Below are 23,845 nucleotides of genomic sequence, written 5' to 3'. Positions count from 1 at the left end.
TTTGAAGAGCCGGATTCCCCCAGCCGGAGTGAGCACGTAGTTCCCTAGTATCTCTGTTTTTATGCGGGCGAGGGAAATGTTAAAAAATATAAGTCTGCTTCAATAAAAATCAATTGTCTCTTTCAAAAATTATGAAAAATATTTCTTTTTTTTTTTTTAAATTTTTTAATAAACTTTTGTATTATTTCAATATTTCTCTAAATTTTGTTCTATAAAATTTAATTAGTATCCTTAAATATTAAAATATAAGATTTATATTTTATTATTTCATATTTTTACATTGAATTTTCGGGATGAACAGTTCGAGTTTGCACTATTGTGAATTTCTTCACGGGGTACAGTCCCTCCTCCCTGTGCAAAATATGTGGCAGACGGTGACGAAACTGCCGCGGACATCTTTTGCGACTGCCCGGTACTGACTGTCCGACGTCACAATTTTTTCTGGAGAGAGTTTCCTAAGCGTTCGGGAACTGCTTCCCAACTCCCTTGGGGATATCTTATATTAAATTTAAAATCAAATTAATTTATAAATACAAGATTTGTTATATACGTTCACTTTCTATATAGAATGAAGATAAAAGGGCAACTTAATACAATTGCTACTTGTAACAAATATTAAAATAAAATTTAATATGAAAAATAATTAGAAAATCTTACCTTATATTTAAAACTCCAATGTTATGGTATTGTATAAATAAATCCAAAATAATTTCTTTATTCCTTTTGATATTTTGTAAAAAAAGGAAAAAGAAAAGTTAATCTGTTTTATGAATCCTTTTCCAATATAAAAGTAAACGGTATAATACGATATTATCGTATTCTTAATCATTTAATTTCAAATAAGAAAGAAATTTTTTTAAGTATTTTTCTTTAAATCACTCAAATCACTTTTAATTATTCAAAATAATTTTTAACCACTTCTCTTAAATTTTATGATATTCTTTAAATTTTCTTTTATAATAAAAAAAAAAATTTTTATCTTTGATTAATTAAATAAAATTTATTTTTCTCCCTTTCACTTTAATATTCCAAAAATTGCATTGCACATTTCACCTTTTTTGATTATAACGATTAATTGTTATCAAATTTGATAAAAAAATTTTTTTTTTATTAATTTCATCCGCACTCGTAACGAATTGTAATCAGTTTTTCTTTAAAGAATTCAAAATGATATCATCATCAGTCATCACCATTAATTCTTAATTTGAAAAAAATAATCTTAGTATATAAATGCACTTTTAATGTTAACAATTAATTTCTTTAAAAAAATAAAATTTTCTTTTAATCCAAAACAAAAATATGCACTCATTCATATTGTGTGTTCATTCAAACTAATTGTGAACATTAAAAATTTAATGTGATGTTGAAAATAAAGGAGTGTACAATATGAGAACTGCATGCAATTACAGCCATTCAACACATTTCCACTTTATTTATTTATTATAATTTATGAATTTGTTTGTTTATTTTGTTTTTTTTCTAAAATATTATATAATTCATTAAATCATATTACATACATATACATATTTATTAATTAATTATCAGTTTTATTACACTAGTTATTTTTTTCATTTTTTCAATTACATTTGACTCAATTACTCTATTGAGTAATATTTAATAGCCATAATACTCATATATGGTAGAAATTTTTTTAATTTCTCTTTTTTTTTATTACAGGAAATTTTTAGTAAATATTATTGTATATAATTAGAAATGAGAGAGAATAGATTATATTAGTTACAATGAGTGAACAAAATTGAATATCTCTTTGCTCTATTATAATTGTACGTTGTTAAGTAATTGATTTTTCCGTATGCTATAATTATGCAATAAATGTTGTAATAATTAATTTTTATATTATTAAACAAATAAATTAATTATTATTTTGGTATGTGCTGTATAGACCAAATAGTTTGATTAATAAGAAATTTTAAATTTTAAAATTTTTGAATTGATATTGAATTTTTTAAAAAAAAATATTTAATCGTTTTTGGTTTTCTAAATTTTCATACATGAATAATCGTAATTTACAATGTCTAACTAATTTTATAGATTATTAGATTTTTTATTCATAGATATAAAACATATTTTATTTGGATTGAATATTTCTTAAAATTGTATGAATCTGAATGGAAAATGCTACGGTTTCCTTATTATCATAATAAATTCGAAAATGCTTTTTAACACATTAAAAGCGGGTCGGATACTAGTACCCGCTTGTGTGGATTGTTACTTATAAGCGATAATTATAAGCAATATGGATGTAGAAACTTATTCTAGACATTTTTTTATTCTTATATTTTTTTCAAAAACTTGTTATTTTTTGAGTAATAGGGCCATCAAACTTTTTATGTATCCGGATGTATACATTGTATATTCGCCCGCTATGCAATATTGTTGCCCATGCTAGGCCACCCGCTCATAATGTGTTAATTGCACAAAAATTAGTATTCACATAAAAAAAACTTTCTAAGTCGAAAAAATTTTCTAAGTCGATATTCTGATTCTAATTGAAAAATTTATTCTAATTGAAATATGTAATTATTCAATTGGAGAAAAAAAAATTCTAATTTGAAAGTAAATAATAAGAGAAACACGATGAGACCTACTTATTGGAAAATTTTTCTATTTTATTCACACAGAACGTAATAAATCCAATAAGGCAGAAATTGTTTTATTTAATATTTCGGAACTAAATGTAGTTAACGTAAAATTCAAATTTATATTTTAGATTTTGAAAAATTATCAAACTTGATCTAACAAAATGAATTTGAAATAATTATAACTTGGTTAAAAAAAAATGTTTGATTTTGGTATTCCTATTCATAATATCCGAACGAAATGAATTTTATTAATAAAATTTTAACACAATACAATTCGAACTAAGTATAAAGAACATATATTTTGAATAAAATTTCAAAACTAAATAACTTGACTTAAACAGTTTTTGCTTTTGATCACCAAATGCATAATTTTCATTTTATTTGTTATTTATTATAAAAAAGTTGAAAGGACAATAAACTTATTAGTTTTGTTTTATGTAAACTCTTCCCTTTCTTCTTCGGATTTTATTTTTATCAAATCTTTTGTATAAATTTACTTTTTGTTTTTTTCAATGTAACAAATTAAAATTCCAAATAAATACAACCGAAAAATGCCGAAACATAAATATTAAAATGCAAGTAAAATACAAAAAAAAAATATCAACAATATTACAAATATTTAATTTCTTATACACATCCAAACATTCTAAAATAATAAAAGTTATAAAAAAAAATTTAATCACAATAAAAACAAAGTTGCCGACAACTTCTAAAAATTTGACTCCTTTCCTGGTTAAGTAAGAATAAAACAAGAGAACAAAATAAATGAATAAAAAAAAAACTCAAAAAACTGAAAAAATAAAGAGAGTAAAAATAAGAATACCGCTATCAATGAGCAAATATTTATATTTTAAATACCGCTGCTTTTATAACACAAAAAAAATGTATGTGTATGTGAGTATATGCTTTATATGCAATTAACAACAATATTTAAAAATAATAATAACTCTTTGAATATTCTTACAATTTTTAAACAAAAAAATAAACACCAAAATCATAAAATTTACAAAAAGAATTCTTTAAAATAAAAGAAATTCCAATTCATGTACACACAATACACGGAACGTAATTTAAAACGATAATATTATTGTAAAGTAAGGTTTTAATAAAAAAAAATGTAAAAATAACCCTTTATAAATAATAAAAAAAAAATCTCTCATAAAATCCTATTAATTTGACAGCTACATAATATCGCTTTCGTAACATTATCGTTGCCGTCTTCGTTTTCATTTTCGTCTTCGTTTTAATCGTAATCTCGTTCGTTCGTTCAACCATAAAAACAAAACAAAATAAATGAAGAAGAATGAAATGCAACCAAAAACAAAAAAAAAAATTTTTTTTTTTATTATGTTTTTTTTTTATTTTTTTTTTTTATTTTCTTACTCTTATTCTCAAATTTTAACTGTTGAGAATATTATTGTCGTAACAATCAATTTTTTATTGGGGTAGGTGCTCATTCTTTTAGAATAAAGAAGATTCAGAATCTTATTTAATATTAACATTTATTTTAATGCGCCTACACGTATACATAAGTACATAATATAAGAAATACCAACAATACCACAAACTATATGTGGTTTTTTTTTTGTACATTGACATCATACTGTAGAAATATGCAAATTGAAATTTTATTCAAAATTCTGTTTAGTGCGTATTTTTGAATTTCCTTGACAATCAATTCATAATTTCTTAATGAGAAAATTTTGTCAGTTTTTGAAGAAATAATTTCAAAAATTCTATATTTTAACTAAATTCCTATTTTCTATGTTATTCTAAGTAACGTAGAAGCAGCTAAGCAGTAAAATTACTCTCCCATAAAACTCAATTTGTGTTACTTACTAGAAATAGCTACTAAAATGCCGTGTTATAAAATTACATTACAATTATTAGTGTAAGTATATACGCATAATATAAATTATGTTAATTTCTATTCTAAACAATTGAAATCCTACATAACACTTATTAGTAATTCAAATAACTAGAAGTATATAGTTTTATTATAAATTCCATTATGTGAGAATTTGATATTCTTTCTTCTTAAAATTTAATTTTTCCCAGACTTCCAGTTCAAGTGGAATTTAATTAAATTTGCTATTGGCATCAGAATGCATTTTATAAAACATGTTATACAAAAACTGTTATACAAAACTGTTATACAAAATTAATAATTTTTTAAATATATTTTTTTTTAATTAGAACGTACTACACAAATAGGTTTATAAATTTTTATGTTAAAATTTATTTATAATTTAAATTTTTTTTGCATTTGATTTTTGCTTCTATAAATTGTATATGATTTTTCTATATTATATAGTCTATCATATAATATGTATATATACAATCCCAAGCGAACATTTAACGCTACTATTTATTAATATTTTTAATAAATTAAATAATTTTATTAAAATAAAAAATTAACATGCAAGTACCATCGACAATATTTTCTAAAATTTCACATTTCTTCGATTGTATTTTTATAAAGTTCTTTATTACTTGCATTCAAAATTTTATTTCTTGTATAAAATCTCAGTTTTTATTTATAAGTAATCATCATAATTAGAAAAATTGTATATACATATTTAAATATATTTAATTTATATTTTAATCTATACTCGTAAATTAAATAAGCAATTTAAAACACCTTTATAATTTATTGAGTTTTTAATTATACAAACAAGTAAGTTTTCTGTTATACAATTGCAAACTTTATTTATTCAAACAAAATAAACAATTATTTTAAATTTTCTCAATTATATTGAATTATAAAAGAATACACAAACGAAATTTAAAAAAAAAAAAAAATAACAATAATAACCGTAGAACGTTCTTACAACGGAAACGTTTAAATCTCAACTAAACTGAACTCATGCTATAAACGTTCAATATAAGAAATAATCAAAGAAACAAAAATAAAAAATAAAGAAAACAGAAAAAATAAGATATGAGCAACAAATTTTTGAAAAAAAAATTCAAAATCATAAAATTTATATACATACATACAAATGTATATATTTACATATACATATATTCTATATATATGCAGGTATATGAATAAAATATATAAAAGAAATTCTTATAAAAATCATGTTATATTGCAACTTAAACTTGTTGCTTATATAAATTTTTGTACTATCATTGTTGTTTTTGGTTTTTATACAATACTGCTGAATACTTCAACAGAAAAAATAAATTTAATGTTTCTTTAAAAAATATAAAAAAATTTTTTTATATAAACTTATTTACCTTCTCCTTCTTCTTATTCTCATCACAATAACAATCATCGTCATCATCGTCATCGTTATACATTACCATCATTGTTGACTATTGAGTATTCAATAAAATAAATGCAAAACATTACTCGTATTATAAAATAAAAAATTTTCTCATTCAATGGATTTTTATATACATATATACATACATATATGTATGTAGATAATTCATAATAGCATTTAGGAGAAGTTGTAACAACCATAATACTGTAATATATTTATCTCTCCATTCTTCTCTTCTTATTAACGGTAGTTATTCCATTTTATACAATATAATATGCTTTCATACATAAAAATAATAGATCCTCGCCAGCCATCTACACAAAAATAAAATTTTTATAACAGGCTTCATATTTTAGTTCACTCTTTTATATATCCCATCGTATATATACAAATAATATTATCGTGAGCAATGAATATGCGGTACGGTGCCTATATACATTCATTTAAAATGACAATCATTTCCAATGGTAAACCACAATATTATTATGTTATATTGTGCTCTGAATAATGAATTTGCCCGAAATCATATTCAGTATTATTAGTTACTATAAAATATTTTTTTTTCTCAAAGAGATTTTCTCTCTTATTTCTTCAAAAATCTTAAGATTATAGTTTCTCCTTTATATAGCTAAAAATATTCAAAAGAGAGCAAAGAAATTCAATAAATAGTCAATAAAAATATATAAGTAATAAAAAAAAAAATAAATAAAATAAATAAACGTTGTAGTGTAACATTCCCGATTAGTTCAAAAATATGCACATATATAATTCTGTCACTTAAATGAAATGTCATTTGCTATTCAGCTTAATTGGAACTACGTCAAAATAATGTAGACGTAAAGACGATTTCACTTACTCAGCAATAAAATTTTAAAAACATTAAGATATTGGTCTCTCCTAAAAATTTTATTAAATCCATCCCTTTATTCAATCTAAAATTTAATTGTGATTCTGGTATGAGAGTATGTTTTCAGAAAGAACTCAAGTCGTAATTCCGTTTCTTGTGTCACTTTAGTGCACAAAACTATATGTGTTTTAATTCCATAGACTTTAAAACCAAAAATTAATCTTATACTTTTTTGCTGAAGCGATTTTGCATAATAACACACACAACAACTTGTTTGTTTAATTTTATTCTGACTTTTTGAAAGAAACAATTATTTAAAACTTATTTTGGTTTGGTTTTGCGATTATAGTTACAAATGAGCGTTTTTACTAACAAACGAATTTTTAATTTAATGTAATTCTAAATGAATATGACCACAGTCGGAAAGGACTCCTACGATATGAACTCAACCATACCTAATTAACACGGCAACGGAATATTTACTAACAACATCAAGAACCTGATATCTCAATATATGTTTCCCGTTTTCCTTCCCTTTTTCATCACATCGGGAAAATAAAAGCAAAAAAGGAAAAATTAAAGCAAAACTTGTCTTGAATATTAACAAATAATCAATTTTTTTTTTTGCTTTCTTAAATACTCGTATGCCTACATACATAAAAACTTATATGGTATTTTAATATTAAGCTGAATAGACCACTTGTTGGCTGAATAAAAAATAAATTTTTTTGACATATTTAGTAATGTATTGCAGCTGTTGTCGTCATTAAACGATGCTACTGTTGCTGACCATAATTTAAATTTTACCACAAAATATTTTGAATTTTTTCACATACAATTTGATTTAATATACATATATAATTATATTGATTTGAAAGAATATAGTAATTTAAAATTCCATATACAGATGAATTAAAAGTAAATATATGTAAGTATGTGCGTATGTATATAAATTACTTGTGGTTTTAAGTTGAGCAGATATGTTGCGGTTTTTCCATTAAATCCATAATGTAAGAACATATGTAGGTATTACTTAAAGTATATAATATGTAGGATACATGTACATTAAGCAAAGTGAAGAGCAGGAAGTAAAAGTCTTTTAATTTAAATTTAATTTAAATTTGTGTTTCAATTTTTTTTTAATGCAAAACCACTTAATTAATTTGCAATGTCAAATTGGAATCTTTTTTTAATAATATAAAAAGCATTATATTCTTATAATTGCTTTGGAAAAAAAAAATGATACACCTTGATCCTTTAAAATATTGCAAACATACAAATTGTTTCTCGAATTTCACTTTCTCGTAGATCCAGTCAATTAATTCTATTTGTTCCATTGAATTATAAAAATTTAATAAAAACCACTAATTCATTGATTATTGGTTTAGATTTGATCCAAATCGCACTCACTGCACTCTTAATAAGGTTTTCCTCTCGGAATCCTATTCTCACACTAGCAAATTTATTAATTCGTTCTCCTTATGAAAATTCACAATTGTGTTGTAAAGTTTTAAGAAAATCCTTCAATTGTTTTGTTAACCATTTAGATTAAGACGAGAAAACAAACTTGTACAGGCCATATTGAGAACCCAGTTTCTAAAACTCAATATAATAAAGAAAAATCAAAAACTAATTTTTATTCAACATTTATTGAGATTGAAATTTCGAGAAAAAATGTAAAATTTCAAGGCTTTATAAAAATTAAACTTAAAATTAGGTTTAATTGGGATAAGTTTTTTCTTCCCCCTCGAAAATTAATTCAAATGTAACTTCTAAATGAACTTTAAGTTTATGTACGGTCATATTTTGCCAAGTTTTTGATCTGTCATTCAATTCTAAAATTATCCACAAAATCCACAAAATTTTTTTAATATAATTTTGTTCAGGGGCCTAAATGTATATGTCTGTAAAGATTTAATCAGAGTCTCATGAAAGTCATATACATATGTGATAGAAATTACTTTATTTTCATCAAAATCACTCTCATATTTTTTAAAATTAAAATGGCGACAATTAATATTTTTGTAATAGTTTTTAACAGCCATCAGCTAATTTTTATTTTGGTTACAATTTTTGTAGCGAAATAATTAAATTTTAGCGAAAAGTCTGAATTTCATCTGATAATTGCAGTCTAACGTGCAAACAGTCATGAGACTTTGTCGTAGATTTAATCTTAAATTTTTTAGTATATGTAAACAAACTGCACCTAATATTACATGACGGTAAATATCAACAAGAGTGTTACCATAGTAGCAAAATAATTATAGATTCAAAATTTAATTCTCTTTTTTTTTGTTTGTTTCTTTTATTCATTTTATTTTCAAATTTCCAACATAACTTTGAGATTTTGTTTTTTTCTTATATTCTAGAATTTTATTTTTAATATTTTTTTTCTTTTTTATTTATTTTTGCTTTTGGTTCTTCCTTTATTTTGTTTTTACATTATTAATTTTTCTTCTTTTTATTTAATTTTATATTATTGCTAAAATTAATAATTTTTTATTTATTAAAGATATTCTCATAATATAAATTACATTTATAAATTTTTATATATATAAATATGTCAAAAATTATAAAAATTATAAAAATTATAAAAATTTTAAAAATATTTCATCACAATTAAAAATTTAAAAAAAAAAATATATTAAAATTTATTAAAAATAAAACAAATACATAAATTCTGTGGCAAAAAACCAAAACTGTATAACACAAATTTATTATTTTTGAGAAAATCAAATTTAAAGGATGCTTGCACCCCTTTTTTAAAAATGCTTGAGCAGCAGCAATTTAAAACGAATCAAGTTTGTCAAATTCAAATATAAAATTTTTATTTACCTATTTTATTTTTTACTTAGTCTTCATTTAAGAAAGCCTTACTAGTTTCAGTTCGCATTTTTTGTTTTGCCTTATTACCACAGAAATTGCATTAAATAAATAAAAAAGAGTAAAAAACGATATTTAATTGTTTTTTTTTATTCTTTTTTTCTCATTTAATAAATATTTTTTTTTGCTTGTTTTTAAATTCTCTAAAATTATAGACAAAGAATTTTAGCGCAGCGTGGGAACAATTTTGCGAGTCTATTAATTTTCATTGAAATTTAAAAATTCTAACAGAATTTCTACTTTTTTTTTTTCTAAATTTTAAATTTTCAATAAAAATTAAATTAAATTTAAATATTTTTTTTTTTACCTTTTATATTTTATTTTAAATACTCCTAAAATGTTTTTTATTTTTCAGTTTTATTTTCTGATTAAAATCTAAAATTTTTCAAAAATTTTTTGTTCTTATATAGAAAAAATTTATTTTCTTTTTCTTCTTCTTTTTATTTATTTTTTGTTTTTTTTTCTCAGACTATTTTTAGAATTAAAAATCTGGACTAAAATGTGTGCCCTCTATATAAATTGTTTTTGTCTTTATATTCTTATATATATATATATATAATATATTTCCCTAAGTTTTATATAAAATTGGCATAAATAATAAAAAAAAAATTTAATAATTAATTTATTATTAAATATAAAAATATTTTTAATATAAAAAGAAAATTTCTTGAAAAAATTATTAAAAGTATAGATTTGTGTGAGCAGAGAGCCAAGTATGTATAAAAATTGTGCAAAAATTTTATTGTATATAGAGAAAAAAATTAATTTTATTTTTAAAAATTCAATTAATTTGAATAATATTTTGTTAAAAAAATTGTTTAAATTTATTTCATCCTAAAGTTATGCCACACTATAAGAATTTTTTAATGAATTTTAGAAACCCCTTTTTTCTTGTTTGTTTGTTTGTTTAAAAATGAGAATTTTAATATTTAATATTAATAATTAAAATGCAAATTCTATCTCTTTATTTTGAAATAAAAAAAATAAAATATAATAAATTTATGATACTGTTAATTTCCAATAACAGTAAACATTTGAATTAATTTTAATTACAAATGTAGTTTTAAAAATAGTGTCTCCACTGTTAATTTTATCCTATTCTAGAAATAAAATGGTTATTTTCTCATTAATTTTGTTTTTGAATTACAAGCAAATTATATTTTAAAAATTTATATTCAGAGATTTTTGTTAAAATCACACATACTCAGCTGGATTGGATTATAAATTCCATTTTGTATATGACGGTGTTAGTAATTCCAAATTCTGGTGCATAATCTTGTTTTCTAAATAAATTAATTAAACAAAACTGTTTATTCGAACAATTGCTAACTTAATTCTTAAAATGATTTCCTTATTATAGTATTAATTAAATTCTAATATAATAACTAATAATTTTACAAACTATTAAAATAATATATTTAAGATTCTGAGAATAATATTATTCTGATTTAATTTTAGTTGAACAGTAAATAAACTGAGTGTCAGTGATGGAATTTTAAGTGACCAAAATTAATTTACAGGTTTTAAACAGGTTTTACAGTAAAAACCAAATTTGTTAAACTAATATTAATTTTTTTTTTAATTTTCCGACCTTTAAATCTCTGTAAGTTAATAAATGAAAAGAATGATGACAATTTTTTTTTTTTCAATTACAAAATGTTTGGCAAACATATTCTGTTTTAAATTGGTTTTTCGGATTTCCTCAATATAACATTTTAAACCAAAAAACAAAAACCAATTTCGGCGTCTAGGTCAAAATATTCATCAAAATTTGTCTTGTTCAAAATATTCAGAATTCAGTTTAAATTATTCTAAATTTTCTATAAAATTGTTACGGTTTTCGCTTACTGTCATAATTTTTCCGTTTTTTCAATACTAAATACTTTTACACGGATTTTAATTTGGAGTTTTTTCCGGTAATGACAGGTTTTTCGCCTCTTACAGGATTCGACTTTGATTTTTTTTTACTGTATACAAATATTGGTATTTATTCTCAAAAAAATTATTTTTAAAATAATTATTAAATTAGACTATTTTAACAAATTTATTTGTTAATATTAAAATTAACAGTGGAAACATTTATATTTTTACTCAATTGCATAATTCATATATAAAATTATTTACTTGGTGGCCATATTAGCCAAATTAATTAAAATATTTTTTAAAATTATATATTGTAGAGAATATAAATTTTCATTTATATAAAATAATTTTTTTAAGTCCTTTTGTTATTTGTTTAAAAACTCAATTTAATTAAAATTAAAAGAAGAAAATTTTATATTTTTTATACAAGAGAACTGTTTCAGTTCATGTCGATGATTTATACAAAATACAAGTATATTTTGAATGTGCGCGATCTTCTGTTTATTATTGAATTAAAGATTAAAAATATTTCATTAATTTTTGTAATTTACTTCATAATTATTAAAATTTAAATGAAATATTGTTAAAATAAAGATTTGATTTTTCAGTTTTAAAGTCCTTAATTTCTTAACTTTTACTATTACATTTCTTTTGTTTCTTGTTTTTGAAAATTTATAGTTTTTCTTTTTCTATTTTGATTGTTTTACATTTTATATCCTTAAAAGTCCTTAAATATATTATAGTTATTATATTACTTATATATAAATATCTATATATATTTATTTATATAATACAATATGAAATATATGTATATATAATAATGCAATACATAATATGAATTATATAAGACTAGATTTTTTATTTTAAATTGAATTTTCTTATTTTTCAAAAATTTTTATTTTATTCTTGTTTTTATTTTTTGTGTTGTTGTTTAATATTCGTTTTGCAACAAAAAAAAAAAAAAGAACAAAAAAATTCAATTATTTTTTTTGATGTGATTTCAATGATGCAATACGTTGAACCGGTTCACTATTGGCACAATTACGAATAACATCATATATATTACGGATAAAACCTCTGGCACGATTTGTAATTCTACCATTTTTAATTGATGAAACCACCGAATCTGAAATTATATACAAAATTTTCATTAAAAACGAAATTTAATTTAATCATATTTAATTCGCTAAACAACGGTTAATATTATATGAAATGATATGGTATATAAGCATATATATATGTATATACATATATGTACATTATGTACTAAATATTTACTAAATGAGAATTAACATAAATGCAGAAGAAAGGTTTAACTATAAGATAATTTTAAAAAAATAATGGAAAAAGAATTTTTAAATTAAATTTAAAATTTTTATTTTGTATTTTGTACATGCTTTTATGTTTGCCAATTATAGCTATTTTTACATTTTTTTTTTATTATTATTTCATTTTTAATTATAAAACCAATTATTTTAAATTTTTTCAATAAAATCCTAAAACACTAAAGCTTATATGTATGTAACTATATTTTTAATTTTTTATAATTATTTTAATAAAAATGTGTTTTTTTTTTTTTGTTATCCTAATGGTCTTCTTGTACTTCTCCTACAAAATATTGATATTAGCCTTAACTTGATATTAACCTTCTCCTAAAAGTATGCAATTTTAGGTAAAGTAATTTTGTTCATAAATGAATGTAGGCATAATCAAATTTTATTCTTTCTTTTCTCATAATTAAATCTTTTAATTTTTTTATTACTTAAAAATTTTAGTTAAACTTTGATCCTATTTATAATTAAGACTAAACATAAATAGGATCTTCATACAATCTAGAAAAGTGGTTTTTATGCAGCATTTATTAAAGACATACTAGACTGTTGAACAAACTTAGAATATTTTTATAATTTGTAAGCATAAACTTGAATATCAAATTTTTTTTTATCAAAAAATGTGTGATTATACTTTCATTCAAGATGTCGAAAAGTTTATAGTACTTCGTTAGTAACATGAATTTTCTTTATCACTTTTTCTTTTGCATTTTCCTCTCAAAAGTTTGTAATTTTTATATACTGCCTTATATAACACGTGAAATTTTGTAGGGAAATTTAAGTTTATAACTTAATTTAAAAGATCATAAAATTATAGGTATAACATGGTATCAATGCACCTACGAAATATTTAAGTACAAAATCGATGATAAAATTAAAAAAAGTCCCAGCAAAGACTTTGAAAGAATAAGAATTCAGATAATATAAAGGTAATATTTAGCCCTATACTAACTTTCAATACAAGACCATAAAGAAACCCATCGTCAATCCTCTATAACACGCATAACAGATATCTCACAGAAGCCAGCGATTATTAGATCCTCAAACAAGAACTCTCCTTTAGATAAATCCCTCTTTTCCACATAAGGCAAGGACACTTACAGAGCACATATATCCTCGCTCATAAAATATAATAATACTAAGTTATCATTGAAATTCGAATAAAAATGTCTGCAACAATTATAACGCAATTACTGCCAAGCCATTTCCGCTTAAGCTCATCAAGTGGTTTACCATAACACTGGACATATTAAGAATCTGAACTGAAACGTCACTAAATATTTTTTATAATAGCTATGCCTCGTGATAATGTCGAAATAAGCTGTTCCACTAATTTTTCTGTTTCATTTCTAAAATCTTCAAATTTTTCCTTTCAAAAATTTTTCGCAAAAAAAAACTAAATAATAAAGTCATTGAAAATTATTTTCCATCTTAATTTTTATTCTTCATTTCAAATCTAATTATTTATTTTCCTTATCCTCATTTTCTATGAATTACTACTAATACATTTTTATTAGTCTGTAATTTATATTTAGGGTTGAATTTCTATGGATTCTTCTATTTATTTATACTATTATCTTAAAGATGACAAAATTCTATTTTAGTTTTGCTTTTATAAAAATTCCTTTAATTAATCTATATATATATAATGATATAATGGTTTCTTTATTGATTTTCTTTTATAATTGTACGTATAATAGAATGGATTAATTAATGCCCATTTACTGTTATGCTAGTAATATGTATTTATGTTATATATTCATGCAACTCGCATATTTTCGAAATGACATTATTATAAGGGAAAATTTTGTAATAATTTCAGTTTTGAAAAAATTCTTGGAGGTTAAAAAAAAAAAAATGGGGAAGAATTATTAATTGTTTTCTTGAAAAATATATATACATACAAAATTTATTTGTTTACATAGAGTATTGTTTTAAGAATAGCAAATTACTTCCGTGATATTATCAATTTTATTCAATTATTATATATTTATATATAGAATAGTTAATTTAAAAAAAAAAACTATTGTTTTGAAAAATAGCACATTTCCAATGGTAACCTCATTATATTTTAAGGAAAGCTATATGCATACAGGGTAGCTATTTTCATTGTTCTCTTGATTGGTATCATATTAAAATGTCAACAAAAATTTGCATACATTTAGGATGAGAAGAAAATAAAAAGAACTAAAATTAAGGACAAATTACGATTATTTACGATATTAACTTATATTTTTTAATTAGAAAACATTTACCGTTACTTATTTGTTTCTGAAAAGTTTTGACAAAATTATTATAGTTTCAAGGAAATGAACTGCCGAAAACTGAAGTCCTGCTAATTTTCAACAACTACAACTCGCGAGAGAACAATATAGAAAAATCTTATAATTTTATTAATGTCTAGAAGCTGTAATAATTTCAGAATTTTTCAGTTTGCTGTCTAAGACAACAGCAATATTAAAAATTTAAAAGCAAAAAAAAAAACTAATTAATAAGATTAAAGAGCTATTAATTTGAACTTGTTTTGTCAAGTGTATGCTATTTTGCATAGTTGAAAAAACAAGTATCTTAAAAAGCAAATTTTAAAATTCTTTATGGTTTCGACAGCAAAAATTGTTAATAAATGTCATTTTTAGGATTTTAATGGCCACAATTTTCAAAAGAACAATTAAGTAAAAACTTTCTTCTAGCTAGAAATATAAGTTTCTCAATAAGATACTTTTCCATATATAAAACTTCAGTTTTCTATCTCTAAAAATTTATAATTTTTTTTTTAAAAAACGGACAACCAAACACACATCATGGAACTAAGAAGACACACCTTCTTTTTTCAATATCGTTGGAAATGTGCTAAAAAATTATAATTTTACATATTTTGCAGAATTGTTTTTAATTTTTTCATCAACTATAGTTTCTATATAAATTGGTGAGGGCAGGGGATTGGAACTGAACTAAATCTGAAAACATACCATTCTTAATTAGCTTACCTATATATATTACGAGTATATTGTGTACGTACTATTGTAATTATATTAATTGAAAATATCTATATAAGAATGCAATTGTACATAAGTATATGTGTATGTCATGTTGCATTATACTTAAAATATATACACTTTGTTAAAATTATGCAGGTAAATAAATATATTTTTCTTATTTTATTCTTATACAATATAATAGGAACCTCCTTTGTTTTCTTTATGTAAATATTATGCACTTAATATAATTACATATTTAATTTTTGTTATACAATATGTCTGGCAGAGTGTACGATTTTATAAAAGTATGTATATACAGTGGTTGTCCAAAAATGTAGTTCGATTTTCCGTAATTTTTGTTCATATAACAGTTGTATAATGTTTGTTTGAATTTGTAAAGTTAAAAAAATTTTAAAATAAAAATTAAAAATTAAAATTTTTATTTATTTATATTTAGTTTTATTTGTTTTATTTATTTAATTAATTATATTAATTTAATTAAATATTTTGATATATAACTGATTAAATATATGAATACTAAATGAATATTATTTACAATTGTGAAATATTATTTTAGTATTGTATGTATGTAGCATTGCCAATGTATGCGAAATTTTGTACTTGAAAAAATTACAAAGAATAATGATTATCACATAATATACCCATTAATTTATATGTAAGGACATAAGTATGCAATAGAGTCTTAAAGAAATATTGAAATTTCTTAAAATTTATTTTATAAATAATTTTTAAGAAATAATTTTCTCTCCCAACGAGAGAATATAGTGTAAATTTTAAAGAAAGGAGGATATGCATTGAAGTTTCACTCTTTTAGCGGATTCAAAAGTGCAAATTAGCCTATTTATTAGTATATTGATAACTTTTTCACCTCATTTCACATATTTTTTGCTATGAAATCAAAGGTAGTGAGAGAGAGAGGGAAACAGAAAAAGTTTGAAGGAAAGAAAATATGATGCTATGCATAATTATTAGAAAATATATGAGATAAAGGGTAAGAGACTTCCCAGTAAGAATATTGACTAATGTAAAATCCCAAAATTAATCAATAAAAGGAAAATTGGTCGTTTTTTTCGACATTTTCCAAAGAAAGGGTAAGGGAGTTAGAGTATTAACTAATATAAAATCCCAGAATGAGTCAATAAAAAGGAAATTGGTTGTGTTTTTCCGATATTTTCAAAATGTATAAATTTGACAGAGTAATGAAAATATTAACATTCTGTATTACAGAGAGAAAAATGAAATTTTTTAAATCGAGAACTAATATTCTGTTGTTCTCCGTAATTTAATAATTTACATGCTTGTATAATTAAATTCAGTAATTTTGTGAATCAAAAATCGTTTTTTCATACAATTAAATTAATTTCTAAAATTTAATATAATTATAATAATTATATGTATAACAGTTTGATTATATCAAACTGTTATACATATATCAGAAGACTTTGATTTTATAAACTGTTATACTGTTATCTGAAAATAATTCTTTTTGAGAATTTTGAAAATTTAATTGAAATATTTAGAATTTGCAAGATAATATTGGAAAACCTATTTTTTAATCGGAGAGAATATAAAATTCTTAATCTATTTATATGTACTCTAAAATGTATCAAAGAATTTGAACGATTATTTCTAAAAGATTATATGTTATTCAAGGATAATTCAAGGATATACTATTATTTATATAAAAATAAAATAATTGACGGACTGGGCTATAGTGAAACAAATAAAAATGAAGGAAATTTATTAAAGAAAATGAGACAAATTATAAATTTCTTCTAGTACGTATGTGTGTTTAAGTACGTTTGTTGTAATGAATTTTATGATACAAAACACTAACATTAAGCGATGATAAAAAAATTTGTTCACGATAATAAAAAATTTTTCATTAAATTTTCTTCCAATTTTGAAAAATGAAAAAGCATTTTTTTTTAAAGACTGTATTAATGTATAACAGCTACAACTATAATTATTTTAATAATTTCTAATATTTATATAAAAAAAATAATATTTTTTGTTTTACATTACCACAGTTCAATATTTTCTTTTATAATTATACACTTTTTGTCATAAACAATTTGTTAAATTTAAAATTTATTATAAAATATTAAAAATATTATTTATTTAAATATAATAATATTATTGTTATACAATATTTATAGACGAAGTCACATAAAATATTTATGAAAAGTAGTTTTTGTACTTTTTATTTTAGTATTTAAATTTCATTTATTTTAATTTAGTATTTAATAATTGTTTTTATTTATATAGCAATCCATTTCATCAGGATTCAAAATTGTCCTTTAGTTTATTTGTGGAGTTAATTAGACCTTGGAGAAAATTCAATAATAATTTTTAATTATAATTAAGTTTTTATCTTATATACTTATTTTTCTAATTATTTTATTTATTTTATTAATGTTTTTTTTTTAATTAATAAAAAAATAAAATGTTTTTTTTTCTAAAATAAATATTATTTTGCAAAAAAAAAAAACTACAGCTGACTTGGCATCCACCCTATTCTATATTCTATAATTGGAATTTCAATGTAAATTTTTAATTTTTCATAAAAAAAATATTTGAATATAAAACAGGGTGGTATATATATATATATATTGGTAAAACTATTCTAAATAATTTTTCTAATGCTAAAATATGTTTAAAAAAAAATAATTGTAGCCATAAAATAGCCATAACAATTGACCTGACCGCATTGTATTTTTAAAATTAAATTTCATTGAATACCTCTCTTCTGCTAAATCTAAACTATTTCTTTTTCTTTGGGTATACTAGAACGTTAAAAAGAATTAGAATTGAGTTTTTATTAAGAAATATAAAATTAATAAATTTTATTCCTACCAGTTCTGCTAGTAGCTGCAAAAAATTAGAAAATGTTAATGAAAAATCATGATACTTAATTAAAATTGCCAAAATTTGAGCGAAACCTTGAAGTATTGTACACAATTTAATTAAGAAAACTATTCTAATAATACATAAAATCGATAAATAATTGTGTCCAGCGAACAAAGATATATTATTTTTGTTATTCTGCTTAATATTGCCAAAAATCATTAATTGCCTAAATTTCCACCCAAAAATCTTAAATAAATATTCCAAGTAAATGTTTTTTTTTTTGTATTACTAAATTTGAAGACATAAAGAAAATGTCAAGCAAAATATCACAATTTCCTAGAGAGATGACTCCTACGGAACGGTATTCTGTGTTGAAATGAAACATTGATTGACACAACAAAATTTGAGCATAACATTAAATATGCTCTAAATATTCTGTTAACAGTCTTATTGAGAGCAATTATGTATATAAGCAAATTTCACGAATAAAATTAATTTTAAAAAATATAATTTATTTATTTATATTAAATTAACAACTAGTTACGTCAACAATTTGGGATTCGGACTTTGATCTTTATACATTCGGCGATTAAATTTTAATATTCTTTTATTTTATTTAAAAAAAATTGTATAAATTTTACATCATCTTTTTATTAATAAATCTAAAAATATTTGCTTTGCATTATTCAAAATATCAAAAAAAAAAATTATAATTGTTACAAAATCGATTTGTTAAATTTACCGTAAAATCGGAACCCTTTTATAAAATAATGAATAACCCATATATTTACAAATACAAAATGCGGTCGTTTAAAAAAATATTTCTAAAAAAAAATCATCTATTTATATACATACAAACAGTATATACAGTTTTTTATTTTTAATTGCTATTATGTACATTATTATATATTATATATACTCGTATATATATATCAAAAGTATTATTTTAAATACTTTGATAAATACATACTTTGCTTTACATATTTCAAATTTCAAATCATTAAAATTATAAAGATAACGCTGAAGCTGATTTAACAATAACTTTTCAATCACTATAATATTATATTTATAAAAAAAAATATTTATATATGTGTAATATATTAAAATATGTTACAGTAAATGCTCGAAATATTTGAATACACATTTCAATATTTAAATTTTGTACATAAATATTTAAATTTTGATAAAATAGATACCACTTTTTAAATCTAGGTATATAAAATTTTAAATATAAATTCAAATTTTTGTTATTACAAAGGTCTAGTTGTACACTCCAGCTATGTACTCACAGATTTGTGTATACATTTTCTTTCCCCTAAATGTTAAACGTAGCTTTATTCAGACAGTTTTCTTTAAAGAATACAAATTTCTGACGTAAAACAATACTGTGGAAAATGGGAAACAAATAAAAAAATTCAGAAGTTCAAAAAAATCCTAAAATCCGAGTTCTAATTCAATATATGTTTATGATAGGTGGGGTAAAAAAATGAGGTACAAAATTCATATAAATGTATAATTTTATTTAAAATAAATTTTACGAAATTTGTAAAATAACAAATTGCTTCGAAATATACACATTTCTTCTAATATATTTTGACATAATATTTTTTCACCATTTTCCAAAATTGCCATATATTTCGAAAATTAAAGCTTCACTAAGAATTGTGTACTAATATTTCAAGTAAAATGACCTTATTACTAACACATGTATTGCAATATTTATTAATTAAATTTTAAAATGATGTCTCTTAACTGCTGCTTATGCCATTAAGGTCGTTTAAAGGTTATTAAAAATTTTTTATATTATCTTTCAAAAACTAAATTTCTTTTATATAAAAATAACTACCGGATATTGTCAAACACATTCCATTTATCACATTTCTCTTCAAAATCCCATATACATAATTAATAAACATTATTTCGGATATTTACTGTAACAATTATTGAAAATATTATTTAAGCGGTATATAAACATATTATTTCTGCTAAAAATTCTTAATATATAAATTTTATTTTTGTATTAAACAAAATAGTCTTTTCTTTTAAGTAATTAAAATCACAAAATTATAACAAAAACCATATACAGTTTAGCTATTCACTATTAATATATACTCGGATACACATTATATATACAGGAGCTCGTTGCATATATATCATATATATCATATACATTGTATATATATCATACATATGCATGTAAATATTTATCTGTATATTTATATAATAGTATATTGTAATTTACTATACAAATTTGCACATATTTTTTTTAAATTTCTATTAAAATTTAAGCAAAAAATTTGTTATAATATTGTAAAGAAAAAATAAGAACAGAAAAAAAGCAATAAATTTGGAAATTTATGGGCAAAAAAATTGGGATATATGTAGATCAAATTATGATTTTTTTTTTCTTTTTTTATAAAAATTTCAATAATAAAATTTTAAAAGTTTAAAAGCAACAAAACCAAAAGAATAATAAACATTTTTTTTAACACTATGAAAAAAATTTTAACACCACTAAAATTTTATCCTTTATTTATAAAATATGAGAAAATAAAAAATAAGAAAACTTACTTGAACGTTGATTTGATTGTTCTGTCTGAAATAAATTAAAAAAATTTTATTATTAAATTCATTTTGAAAATTTAAAAATTTTTTTTTATATTACAGTTCTGGTTAATTTAGAATTTGATAACAAATTTTTATATATTTCATATGTATGTATGTATGTATGTATGTATGTACACATTTGCACACAATAATACACCTATATTATTGTTATATATTATAGTGAATGAATATATTTATACATATATATATATATATATGTATACCTACCTTATTTAATTCCCTTTTCTTTTCAGCTTCAATAGTTGCATTCTCCAATATTTCATTAATAAATTTTTCTAAATCTTCCATTTGTTCTGGATCATTTTTAAAATTTTCTATACGATTTTCTAATTTTAATGGCGGTTTAGGTGGTGGTGGTGGTTCATCAAAACTAGCTTCTTTTATTGTTACAGTACCTCGCGTTTTCGCTAATTTTTTATCAGAACTTTTTAATGACATTTTGAAGAAAAAAATATAAAATATACGTTTTTTTTTTCTTATCTTTTTTTTTTCTTTAACAAAATTTTTATATTAGTATTTAGAGAAAGGAACAAAAAGAACTAAAAAGAAAATTTTCTTTTTTTCTCTTCTTTATTTAGGTCCTTGTTATATTATAGTTGAAACTTTGACTAAATTATATTTTGTTTTTATTATTGTTATTATATGATTTTTTTATGTGGTTTTTTTTTTTTCGGTACTATTATTATGCTTTTGTATAAATTTTTTCGGTGCTATTTTTCTACTGCTATCTTACTATAACATTCTACAACTGATATTGGTTACCTTGTTTTATGGGTTAAAAATCTGTACAAATTCAATTATTTTCTTTTTATTTTATTCTTTTCGTTTTTGTTTTTGGCTTTTTGAAAGTATTTTATCAACATACACGACGAAACACATAATTTATATGTGTATTCATACGTATAACATATTCTGATTTTGACAAAAATCAATAATTTGACAGCGCAGGACTTAACGAGATAACAATAAACACTTTTTTTTGTTTTTGTTTTTTGATTATTTTTATGTTAGAATGATTGAAACTGTGTTTATTTTTTTTTTAATTTTTCCTTTTCTAACTTTTATATGTCAAATTATTTTATGAATGTATGTGTAAAGGTATGTGTAAAATTATTGTCCAGGACTTATACTATAAAATACAGAAATATAAGAAATGAAATCATTTATTTGTCGCCTTTAGTTATTTTTTATTGTAAGTTAAAATTACTTAACATTTTGAAAATTCTACTGTTTTATATTATTTATGTTATTTTACGTTAATTTTATATTGTATAACAGTTTTTCTTAATGTATAACAGTTTGTATAACAGTTTTTTTTTATCAGTATAATGGTTTTGAAAGACGTATTTCCGAGTTTAACGTTCTATTTTTATTCTCTGTTAATGTGACTGTTTGAAAGTATGATTTTCATAAAAGAGGATATATTCAATACAAAATTCATATGTATATGCATGTGAATATGTATATGTATAAAATATATAAGAGTTATTAATGGTAATTTATTGGTGTTTAACACAACAGGTTAATAATATATCAATATATAATTAGACATGCTTTAAATAGTAGTTTACACGTATATGTATGGACATGTATGCATATAATATTTAATAAAATATCATTAAAGAAAAATAAGGTAAATTAATTTCCCTAAATATGTATATTAAACCTAGTACATTGCTAAAAATAGAAGAAGGGTAAATATAAATTATATACGCAATTTATGAAATATGTGTATATATATTGTGAAGTAAATAATGTACACATAAAATTATAATTGAAATATAACAGGCAAATATTTATTTAGATTAATGTTAAGCAAAATAAAATTCTATATAATAATATAAAAAATAATTTTTATTTTATGTGTAAACACTATCTTATACACGGTTTTCTTTTTTAGTAATCCCCGAACTGTTATATTATTAATATTTTAATGGCTTTATTTGAGTATATTTAATTTGAAACCTGTTGAAATTAATTCATTGCATATATATATAAAATTTAGACCTGTTGAATAATTCCTTGTTGGCAATTAAATAAATATTTATTCCCACGAATTGACTGAATTGTTTGATATAACGTTAATATTAATAAAAATATTTATGGGAAAGATAAATATAAGAGAATAAATTTACTAAGTAATTTTACATGATTAAATATATTTGCATATATTAAATAAAATTTAACATATTGTATATCTTGGTATTTAAAATTAAAAAAATTTTAAATTAAAGTTAGTTATAACTCAAAAAGTCAACAACGTGATTTTTATTATAAAAATTAAAAACTTTAACTTTCCATAATTTACTTAAGGCTAAAGACTAATAAGGATATTTCGTTGCATACGTCTATAATGAACAATTAAATAACAATTAATTAACGTCTATTAAATGAACAATTTCGAAAAATTGCACTTCTTACTATATTTGGCCTTAAATAAAGCTAACGGATTTTAAAGAAACAAAAACTGACCAAAAATTTCGAATTTTCTAAGTTGAGACGCGGTGTTTTAAAAAGGGTTTTTTTAATATTTTCCTTGTTAATTTTAAAATTCTTTATTTTATCGGAA

The 23,845-nt window shown here is 21.5% G+C and overlaps 1 protein-coding gene across 2 annotated transcripts; it reads right to left on the bottom strand.

Moving 5' to 3' along the window:
- Window positions 1-12,312: 12,312 nt before the first annotated feature.
- On the bottom strand, window positions 12,313-22,035 carry LOC129609209 (uncharacterized). 2 transcript variants are annotated; one of them, XM_055521134.1, is made up of 3 exons: window positions 21,484-22,033; window positions 21,220-21,244; window positions 12,313-12,594 (listed from the first exon to the last, which is right to left on the bottom strand). In XM_055521134.1, exons 1-3 carry the CDS (start codon window positions 21,712-21,714, stop codon window positions 12,449-12,451), a joined length of 402 nt encoding a protein of 133 aa, XP_055377109.1. In that variant the 5' UTR covers window positions 21,715-22,033; the 3' UTR covers window positions 12,313-12,448. The 2 variants fall into 2 exon arrangements, with proteins under 2 accessions (XP_055377109.1, XP_055377110.1); XM_055521135.1 differs by lacking the exon at window positions 12,313-12,594 and adding an exon at window positions 17,830-18,125 and having other exon boundaries at window positions 21,484-22,035.
- Window positions 22,036-23,845: the final 1,810 nt, after the last annotated feature.

This window comes from Condylostylus longicornis, unplaced genomic scaffold (assembly GCF_029603195.1).
Source record: "Condylostylus longicornis isolate FDR11 unplaced genomic scaffold, ASM2960319v2 ptg000038l, whole genome shotgun sequence".
Classification (NCBI taxonomy): domain Eukaryota; kingdom Metazoa; phylum Arthropoda; class Insecta; order Diptera; family Dolichopodidae; genus Condylostylus; species Condylostylus longicornis.
Note: the sequence above shows the minus strand (reverse complement) of the source record. Positions and strands in the feature narration are given on the sequence as shown.